This window comes from Borostomias antarcticus (genome assembly GCF_949987555.1).
Source record: "Borostomias antarcticus genome assembly, chromosome: 12".
NCBI classification, from domain to species: domain Eukaryota; kingdom Metazoa; phylum Chordata; class Actinopteri; order Stomiiformes; family Stomiidae; genus Borostomias; species Borostomias antarcticus.
In genome coordinates this window covers 8,194,291-8,205,381 of record NC_140245.1, presented here as the reverse complement: position 1 = coordinate 8,205,381, position 11,091 = coordinate 8,194,291, and the positions used below count along the sequence as shown (strand labels likewise).

At 44.4% G+C, this 11,091-nt stretch overlaps 1 protein-coding gene across 2 annotated transcripts; it reads right to left on the bottom strand.

The window, feature by feature from the left end:
• Positions 1-433: 433 nt before the first annotated feature.
• On the bottom strand, positions 434-8,542 carry LOC311316164 (serotransferrin-1-like). Of its 2 annotated transcripts, XM_084446961.1 has the most exons (17): positions 8,192-8,541; positions 7,922-8,073; positions 7,562-7,664; positions 7,259-7,453; positions 6,678-6,807; positions 6,431-6,486; positions 5,142-5,305; positions 4,704-4,863; positions 4,207-4,370; positions 3,973-4,069; positions 3,830-3,853; positions 3,436-3,600; positions 2,917-3,070; positions 2,685-2,752; positions 1,544-1,725; positions 1,168-1,357; positions 434-1,018 (listed from the first exon to the last, which is right to left on the bottom strand). In XM_084446961.1, the coding sequence occupies exons 1-17, from the start codon at positions 8,226-8,228 to the stop codon at positions 975-977; spliced, it is 2,085 nt and encodes a 694-aa protein (XP_084303087.1). In that variant the 5' UTR covers positions 8,229-8,541; the 3' UTR covers positions 434-974. The 2 variants fall into 2 exon arrangements, with proteins under 2 accessions (XP_084303087.1, XP_084303088.1); XM_084446962.1 differs by lacking the exons at positions 434-1,018; positions 1,168-1,357 and having other exon boundaries at positions 1,585-1,725; positions 2,638-2,752; positions 8,192-8,542.
• Positions 8,543-11,091: the final 2,549 nt, after the last annotated feature.

The following is an 11,091-nucleotide window of genomic DNA, read 5'->3' as shown; positions in this document are numbered from 1 at the left end:
TCTCATTTCAGCTCGTCTTCTAGCTCTGCAAAAGGGAAGTTCCACAGATAATAATGGGATCTCAGCTGTAATACTCTGTGTAAAAGTAACCTACTGAATAGTGAAAGCAACATCAGTTTGACCACCAACTGTCTGGAATATTGAGATATCTTTAGATTTTCAATTGATGCCAAACAATTACCGGTAGCCTAAGTTCAAGATATTTTATTTGCCATAGGCAACGAGTAGGCCTACAGGTTTGAATTTGTGGTGCTGCTCCTCTCCACATAGGCTATCAGTTCTCATAAGTCCCTGACTAAACAATATAATACAATATGAATAACATAATATTAACCTAGAGCAAAAACGAATGCCTATATGAATATTGTACAGTTTATACAAACATCATTCAATCTACTGTATGAAAAATTACCTCATACTTTGATTAAACAACAGTAGACAGCAAGAGTGAGCCTCAGTTATATTTAATTCAGGTCTTAAAGGTCTGAAGCATCACCATTCTCAAATACCCATACCAAAACCTGGCAACATTCTTTAACTGACTTATTGCAACTTCTGTACATAAATATAGAAAAAGAGAATGCTTTCATTTCAGATTATAAACCCAAGAAGTTGACCTATGAAAGACACCATCCAAAGCAGATGTGTGTTTGAAATCAGGGAGTCTGATTGATGGAGGATCAGTGTTTACCACACATTCATGAACAGTCCAGAGGGAATCAACATAAAATACAATGTCCATTCTACAAGGAATCTGCCGTTAGAACTTTTTAGTGTTCTTTTGTTGACAGTATTTGAAATTAATGGACTTACGGCCATTTGTATTTTCAATAGTGCACGGTTATTATTCAAAAAGAACATGGGACAGTTTCAAAGCAGATTTCTTGCTGTTCTAAACTAAATAGCGAAACAGTGTCAGTGTCATCTTCAAGTCTGGCTTTAGCAGGGGTTTGTATGTTGTAATGACAGCTCATTCAGCCTTTCTGGCAGGAGTGGAAAGTACAGGATTTCTCCAGATCTGTTTGAAACACAAGGAGGGCAAGGTTTAGTTCCATTAGAGAGAGCTCCATCACATAGGATAGATTTGCAAGCAGGTGGCATGAATTGTAGCACACAAAGGTGTGTGTGAGGGTAGGCGTGCATGAACGCATGTGGGTCTACACATACCAGACGCATAGTCAGTGCACTGTCTGAGAAAGCTCATGGTGTTCATGTACTCCTCTCCAAGGAAATCCTGGTATTTATCTGTGGGAATCTTCTGAAGGCATTTTGTGGAATCCTTGAAGAGGAGGTTCTTTCCTCCTTCCGACACAAACATCCTAAACATGGGATCAGCGACCTGGCTGCCGAACTTCGCCTGAAGACAAAGAGACAATTACATAAAGATAGATGGCTTTGCACTGCAGATCAACATCCACTTTCAAGGTTCTATCGGACATCCAATATCGGAGATAACATGTGTATCCGTGTGTGAGAAAACATCACCTACAACAGTGAATTTAGAGATCTACGGTCTGAGGATCCTGAGCTAAGCCACACCCACCTGCTGCTCCTGGAGTATGGTCACCACGTCGCCAGCAATCTCTGGGCGTGTGACCACAGCGTGGGCGGGCACCTTGGCCAGGTGGCAGTCCTTGAACTTATCAATGGCCATGGGTCCTTTACCCGGGCAGATCAGCTGAAAATCTCCGGATTTCAGAGTCCTGGCCCATGATGGACCGTTACCTAGACAACAGGAGTCATGATGAAGTGACGGATGAGAGACCAGGAGAGTGGCCTTATTTATAACCGTTGCTTGCACACAAAAGAAGGTGTACAACGCTTTCTATGCCATTTTGGGGATTTATTTAAAAGAAAAACTTGACGTGAGAATGTCGGAGAATGTGCGGTTCTCCTAACAAACTCTGATGCCCAATCCGCTGCGCCAGTTTATACAGTATCTACTGCACCCAAGTCAAACCAGCCAATCAAAATACAGCTCCAAATACAATCCCAATAAGATACAAACACTGAACTACAAAGTACAATAGTAGCTAGCTAGTTTGCTGACCTTAGTCAAACCAAGCTATCATCCAGAAGGCACTTGCCAAACACATTATTTTCGTGCCGGTGTTAAAGTCAACTAAATGTCAAGAGGTGGACATCATTGGATTCCATCATTGGACTCGGCCTACAGAATCTAGCAATGAACTTTTGAGCAGTTTGCAGTCGATTATTGTAGTTCTAAGCACAGAAATTAACCGCCCATTGACCACAATTCAGTTGGGGCTCAGGAGTATTTCCCCATTCTGTAGTGCCCGGTTCTGACACCTGTATCTTGGCATGGGAGGGAGGGGGGGGGAGGGTTAGGGTTAAATAATAAGGTGAACACTAGGACAATTACGTTTAACTGATGTCGTTTTTGACACAGTTTCATAATACAATGTTGTTATCACAGTGCCACGGATTGGGATTGAATTTAGGATCTTCGGTTTATGATTGGGATTGAATTTACGATCTTTGGTTTATGAGTCCAACGCCTTGCCACTCAGCCACCAAGCCAGGCTTCCTTCAATTTCCACTACACAAGGACTTCTATTTCACAATGGGTATCACTATCATTGCTGTAATACAGTTGCTATGGGGTGATTCACTGACCATTTATTGGCAATTATGGGTGTGAAGATAGTACCAACTTCTCTCACCATCACTGTTCTCTAGCACAGTGGTATGTTTGACGAAGGCCACGTCTCCCTTGTCCTCAGCTAGACACCTTTAGATGGAGAACATACAAGAGATACAAGGTACATTTGTTTTTTGGCCAACTTCAACTTGGAATAGCACATTAGTAAGGCACCCACAGTAATAGCACACTCTACAGCATTAATATGTAGAGGCTTCTTGACAGGATCATAAAGGAGGTCTGGCGACCCCTACCTGAAGGCCCCAGCATAGCCGTAGTACTGCTCCTCTGCAGTGGCTTTACATTTGAAGGCATCTCCCGCAATCTTGCTCGTGCCGCCAGCACACTGGGCACAGAATGTTGAGCCTGGCTCTGCTCCAGGGGCACAGCCCTTCGGGAAGAACTTAGCTGAGAAGAGGAAGATAGAATCACACAAACGTCAATACACTACCCCTTGCATACATCGTACATTGATACATTCTGCATTCTGAACTTGGAAGGGCTGCTTTTTTCCATGATGCTCCTTATACTTGGAATACCTCACAACAGACTCTAAAGCTTGAGGTCCTTCCTTCAATCACAGAGTTTAAGTCCATATGAACTTCGACCTGTAACTGTTTTTAATTATTATTATTGTACATTGCATTAGTTTTGTTGATTTGTATCACTGTGTAAACTCGTCATCACTGTAAATGAGGGAAACCTCAGAGTTTCACGAGTATAAATAAAGGTTTGAAATGAAATGATACACAGGTACATAAAAACCTGCTTACAGAAGTCGCAGTCCCCAGTACTGTTGTAGATCAGGGCCATAGGGATGTTCCAGCCAGCGGTTCTGCCAATGCCCGTGTGGCAAGACCTCTTGCCCTTCAGTTTATCCCAGGTCAATCCAGAACTCTTTCGCACCATGGCAACAGCGTAATAGGATGGTTGAGAATCTAGGAGGGAAGGGTAGACAAAGGATGAGTCATGAAATCTGAGAGGGAGGGGGTAGACAAAAAGGACGAGTCATGAAAAGGAACAATTCAGTAAGTGTGCAGCAAGTAGAAGAGATAATGACTGAATTGATGTTCTGAGGGGGTGGTGTTAGGGTTCTAGCTGGAAGGACGGAGCAGGACAGAGGTAAGAAGGCTGATGTCAACATGTGCTGTAGGAGGGAGAACTTACAACTTCCAGAAGAGGTACACAGGGCTGTGGAGGAAAAAGAAGAGGATTTCATCACACGAACAATGTAAATTGTTAATGGTAAAATGTGTGTGTGTGTGCGTGTGCGTGCATGTACTGTATGTGTGTTCGTTACAGCCTCATACCTGAGTCATACTGCTCGACCATGACAGGAACCAGACCACACTTCAAAGCAGTGAACACCTGTCCTCCATCAACCGATATGACATCTGCCTCTTTCCGCTGTGGAGAGAAGCAAAGAAAGAAAGAAAGAAAGAAAGAAAGAAAGAAAGAAAGAAAGAAAGAAAGAAAGAAATGATGAAAACAGGAACAATTTACTGTAACGAGATTATGAACCCGCTCTGGGCTTCTTGACTTACCATGATCTTGGTGATACAGGCCTCAACCGTTGATCCTCCCTGGCAGTCAATCATGCTCCATCCATTAACCATGCTGTTGACACTCCATATGTCACACTTGTACTGCTCAGCATGGCCGACAGCACACCATTTAATGACACTGGATGGAGTACTTGAAAACTGCTCTGGTGGGTGGCAAAATGAGAGGCACATCAATGTGTGTTTTTGTCTGTGTGTATCTGCGTTTGTGACTGTGTGTGTGTGTATTTGTGTGTGTGTGTGTGTGTGTGTGTGTGTGTGTGTGTGTGAGAGTGAGTGAATGAGTGAGTGAGTGTGTGTGTGTGTGTGTGTGTGTGTGTGTATTTGTATTTGTGTGGTGTATTCGTATTTGTGTATGTGTGTGTGTGTTTGTGTGTGTGATTGTATACTGACTGTACTGTTAGTATTTGTATCCCTGTATGTAATTTTCACTATGTGGACATAAATAAATAGTTCAGCTGTTATGTGTGCGTGCTAACCTTTCTTCAGGGAGCGGGTAATACTCATGTACTCAGCTCCCAGGTAGAGGACGCGGTCTGTGGTGCCTGGAAGCTGAACCAGGCTCTGAGTGGAGTCTTTGAACATCAGGTCTTTGGCTCCGTAGCCCTCGGAGGAGAAGAGCTTAAAGAGGTTTGTTCCCTTTTGAGAAAAACAAGAAGCCACATTCTTTAATCCCTTCAAATATTTTTCATGACGAAAACTTGGGCTTGAAACACGTTTGAAACATAAGGTGATTCATTCAAGGTATTACTACTGTAGTGTTTGCTACTGAAGTTGAACCCCTCTTTTAAATGGTGGCTACACTTCTCCAAGTGTTCCTGTATATCCAGATCTTCTTATTCACTCTGCTGTATGTCTCTGTCCATCTGTCTGTCAAGTCGCATGTGGACTGCGTCCAGAACGCGTGCAAGGTGTACCTTGACAGCGGTCAGGCTGTTGAAGATGGTTTTGGCGAGGTCAGGGTCCTTGCGGCTGACTACTGCGTGGGCGGGAACTCTGGCCAGGGAGCAGTTCTCGTAACTGTCCATGCTGGCCCTGGTGCCGTCCAGACACAGCAGCTCATAGTTGGGCCACTCTGAGGCTGTAGAGACAGAACCAGAACAAAATGGGAGACTTATAGCATTAAAGTGACAATATATAACTTATGTTGCGACGGTGTGTCTCTGGCTCCCTGTAGCAGCTCACATCCGGTTTAAAACTCTGATACTAGTCTACAAGGCAATGAAAGGAACAGCTCCTATCTACCTCCAAGCCATGGTCAAACCCTACACCCCCTCCTGACCACTAGAGGAGACTAGTTGCCCCGTCACTGCGAGGCCCCTGCGGTCGAACGACACGGTCACGGCTCTTCTCTCGTGGTAGTACTTCTTGAAGAGGTGAGTTTTGAGCCTGCGGAGAAAGATGGGCAGCGACTCTGCTGTCCTGATGTCAGTGGGCAGTTCATTCCACCACTGCGGGGCCAGGACAGAGTCACTGCCCATCTTTCACCTCAGGCTCAAAACTCACCTCTTCAAGAAATACTACCACAATCCTCCCTCTTAAGCATCTATTGTATGTTTTATTTATTCTTGCACTTCGCCTTCAGCACTAGATTATGCTCTTAGTCACTTGTTTTAGAAAGGAGATGCACTTGGGAGTTCTGGCAAGTAGTAGTACATTGGCTTTTCCCACATTAAATGCAATTATTGTAAGTTGCTTTGGATAAAAGCATCAGCTAAATTACTATAATGTAATGTAATGTAATGTAATGGTAAATTCACTTTATTTACTACGCTGAGCAGTTTGGGTGTGCCCACACTACCAAATAAGGCTGGAGAATAACATTCACTGTTGAATCTAAGCATGTGTGCCGCTGCATTTTTTTCTGGTGTCGACCCAACACTGAATTCTAGAAATTGCTGAAGCAGAGGCAAACAGCAGACTATATAGACACGACTGAAATTGTTTGATTTATCATAGCAATAAAGATTAATTGACATGCGTAACTGGCTTCTCTAGACATATTGTCAATGAAAGCTCTGATACAGTTTCAGACTCATACATAGTACCAGACTATAGATAATGCTATGCGTGGTGGTCATGTTTGTCTTAAAAACAACTAACATTGTTCCTGTTAGAGTCACAAATCATCATTAAATATGAGTATGACAATAACAGTATCTTAATGAGAATGAAACCTTGCTGTGTTAATGTGAACAACTCTTACCAGGAACAGTCAGGTGCTTGACAAAGGCCACATCTCCGTTACCTTCCTTCAGACACCTGGTGGAGGAGGAGAGACAGGATGGCATCATGAGGGGTGGTATGTATGTATTGAGGGGGGAAAAATGGCATTTGGAAGGGGGTATCTAGGAGGAGGGTATTCTGAGGAGGTGGTGTGAGGGGAGGGAGGGGGTGGTATTATAGGAGGTTTCTGAGAGTGTAATATTTCTATCAAGGAGATATCTACTCACCGGAAGGCCCCAGCATAGTCATAGAAGGGCTCATTGTGGGTCTTACTGCAGTCTCCCTTACACAGCTTGCACAGTTGAGAGCCCTTAGTGGCTCCAGGGACACAGCTGGACTTGAAGTACTCACTCACCGCTGTCAAACCAATCCACATACATCTAGGCTCATTAACATGTCTATCTATCTATCTATCTATCTATCTATCTATCTATCTATCTATCTATCTATCTATCTATCTATCTATCTATCTATCTATCTATCTATCTATATCAACATACATGTACTGTATACTGCACTCAGTATGTTGGCTGGCTGGCTAATAGAAGGTCTATAAACATACATTCTGCATACATGTGAGAGAAATGACAATTGCAAAACAAACAGAATTCCGGTGCATTTCTTGTACGAAATGCTATACAAATACAACTTTTTACTAATTTATATATGGTTCAGAAATGCAGGTTTCTAAGTATTGAGGAGGAATTATTACAAAATAATATATAAGCTATAAATAAAATATAAATATATATAAAATATAAGCTATAGGGTCTGATTCATACACACATACAATACTGCAGTCACTCACCCTCCTCTAAAGGTCTGTCATCGATGCCAGCCCACTCGATTTTGCCCATGGACAGCAGGGTTCCAATAGGAATGTTCCAGCCTGCAGACTTCCCGAGCCCCGTGTGGCACGTCTTCTTTCCCTTGAGGTCTTTGAACCCAAAGCCAGTGCCCTTCTTTGCCACGGCAACAGCGTAATAACAGGTGTCTTTAGACTCTAGCGGACAGGAGAGAAGGCACAGGGAATGAATCAGAACTCTAAAGATTAAAAAAAAGAAAGAAAGTGTTATCCATTTCAGTCTGGAGGAATTCATCATAAGCCTACCCTTGCCATAGTCCTCTGCAATAATGGGATGCAGTTTATAGTTTTCGAGGCCAGCTGTGTAGATATCTCCTCCATCCAGAGTGATAGCATCTGCTTCACCCGCCTGCCAATTAAAAGCATGATAGACAATTTACACATTAGACTCATCATGACAGCAAATGGCCTAAACCCATCTTTTTGCATTTGTACACAGTAGCTGGTGTAGATCAAACGGTGTAGGCCTATGACCATATCGTCTTCAATGGAAAGAATACAAGACATGTTTGTAGGCGCTGCGCACGCATAGGTAATGTTAAAAACGTTTCAGACTGCACAAATGATTACAGAGTCAGTGAAGGGTGGCTTACTAGACCACCTCACCTTAATCGCCTTGATGCATTCCAAAGACCCGTCTCGTTTTACGCAGGAGAACTGCGGTGCTACGGCTGCGAGGTCTTTACATTTCTTCTGTTCTGGGTTCGACTTGGTGCACCATTTCACTTTTCCGCCAGTCGGAGCCGCAAACACAGTTGCTGAGGGGAAAACACATCTTTATTAGACAATATAACCCATATTTATTAGGACGCAACGCATTCTTTCTATAATGCATGATTCATTAAAGACATGTTTTATCTAAACGCATAACTTTACCGAGGCACCCCAGAAGAGTTGAGACAACAAGCTTCATGTCGGACGGGGGGAATCTCGATCAGAGCTCGCTCTGGAGACTGTCGCTTTTTATAGAGAACCCAAAGACAATGGCCCATTCACGAATATTTTCTTAAGTTTCTTCTTAAATTTGTTTTTCTTCTTACGAATTTCGTAAGAACACTGCGAAGAATGGTGTCTGTCAGATTCACGAACGTGTGTGTTCGTAAACCACAGAATTGTTCGCTCTGTGTTCTCCTAAATTATGAATGCAGTGATTCGTTCTCTCCAGACTCAAAACATTACGTTGTAGTCTACCACCTGCAATTTGGGTATTTTTGTCTCCCTGCGTGTCTCTAGTTTATATTTTGGTATGATATCCCTGCCTCTCTTATAGCTGAGCAATCGCTATATAAACAAACCTACCAACATATAAATGAGGTAATGTTTTCGGTGGTGTGTGTGGGTGCGTTTGTAACCTCCGCCCCAGTGACAGCGCAGGGCGAGAGGTAATGTTTTCTGTGGCATGTGTGGATGGATTTGTTTATTTGTCTATTAGCAGGATTAGGCTACACAAAAACTATTGGGCCGATTTTCACAAAACCCGGTGGAAGGGTGTAGCATGGTCCAACTTAGAACCCAGTATATTTTGAAGCGGATCAGAATCACAGGCCGGGTGCAGAATGAAAACCAAACTTAGTGTGGGTGCACTAGAGACAAGGGGTTTGGACTGGCCCCGCCCATTTATTTAGCCGCAGGATTATACAAAAACTACCTGACCAATTTTCACGAAACAGTGGAAGGGTGGGTAGCATGGGCTGACTTAGAACCCTTTCAATTTTGGAGCGGATCTGAATCACGGCCCGGATCCACAAATGAAAACAAAACTTCAAGCCAGCTCCCTGTCTGGGGGTGCTAGAGACATGGGGTTTGGACTGGGGTGTGCGGGGGGAGAGCCCGTAGTGCACCGCACTGCCCCCCGCCAGCTGCGACCCGAGCGGGGCTCCACAGAGCCGCCCAAACACGGCCGCCCATTCACCCCCAGTCGAAAAATGTTTTTCACGATAGAGTCTGGACTTCCAGCCACCCAGAATGATTTGAGTGGGCGGGAGTACTTGCGACGAACTCCTTCAGCCAATCAGCATAACAAAACATAGATCAAACTTTTGCCAAATCCAGTCGGAAGAATGGCGCTGAGAAACTCCGCTGGTGCATACTCTTGTTGAGTCTATTTCTGCAAGAATTGCACTTATGGCTGTGGCTTTATTCTTCTAACATGAATGTTACCGCTCGTTGCTTCATTCTACTAGCGGACTCCTGTTCCTCGTCATCATCTACAGGAACCAATCAGGGACTGGGGGCGGAACAGCAGTTCAAATGCAGTCTCCTGATTGGTGTCCCATTTTATGGGATAACAAATCGTTCTGGATGGCTGGAAATCCAGACTCTTATCGTTGTTGTTTTTTTCGCGATGAGTCTGGCTGTCTGGCTTCCAGGCTAGCCGACTTGGGCTCAGGAGACAAAAATTCACTGTCAATGAAACTGATCTCTCGACCTAACGATTGTAGTAATGCCAAACATGTCCTGCTTGCACGCACACAGCCACAAAATGCATTCATGGGCAGAGGTCTGTGCTCTCCGACCACCATTTGATTATGCAAAAACTACCAGACTGATTTTCATGCATGCATGGGCCAACCTCCAGCTGCCAGTGTGGGGGAGCAGGGGGAGAGCCCAGAGTGCACCAAACCACCCCCTGCCAACTGTGGCCCGAGGGGGGCGCCAAAGAGTCATCCAAACACGGACGGTCATTCACCTCGATTCATTTTTTGGACTTTGGCTTAGGAGCTAAAAATTCCCCCTATTCATTGTCAATAGAGGGGATTGAAACGGCCATATCTTGACATGGGAAGGTCGCAGAGACACAGCAATACCAAACACACACATCTGCGCCCACAGGAGACAACATTGCACAGGGTGCAGGGATGAGACAGGACAATGCAAAGAGTGATACAAAATACGAGTGCAAAATAACATCAAAAACAATATACAAAATGTAGTGCGGTCAGTGAGTGTGCAAAGTGTGATGTGTATATTAGTGTGAATATGTTGGCTTTTGGCGTTCTTCTTCTTCTGTTGCTCTGCGTTGTGTAATTTTTGTATAAGCCTTAATAAAAGTTGCAGCAAATCTAATATGGACCACGATGTTAATAGCCTTCTTGTTGTGATAGTCATTTATGAAATCACCCAACACGGGATTGGAAGCGGCAAACAATGATTTATTGGACAGACTTAAGCTCACATGTTACAGTCCCTGTCTCTCCCTGTCTACCGGCTGGCTGGAGCTGTGGGCAGAAAACGAGGCCTCAATCTTCTTCCGTACTCCCCCGCTTGATCTAATCGGGGCTGGGCAACCACAGGCACACAGAGTCTACCGCATCCCAAATCCCAAGGTCTCAAGGTTAACTCAAGACACTAAATAGTATCCTCTTGCTCCACCCCCACACCTCCCTTAAGGTCTAGTGTATTCAGATTGGCTCCCAGGCTACTGTCACAAGATGCGTAGCCTGTCAAGCACAAGGTGCATGACCTGTCATCCACCATCTGAAGTCTCAATCCCACTGATTGTTTGGCCAGTGGTACTTTTATGACATTCTATGAAAAGCATCGGACACCCTGGGGAGGATGACCCCCCCCCCCCCCCCCCCCCCCCCCCGTGACGTCCCAGCGTGGCCTCCTGACCCCCGGCCCCAGCACAGCACAACTGTCTCCTTTCATCCCTACCACTGCACATTTAGACTGTCCACATGAGAACAGAAACACACAAACAGCTTTACATTGACTTTAAGACTCTCTAGACTTTTACCTATATTCTTCAATCTCTCCTGTGATTCTATACAATC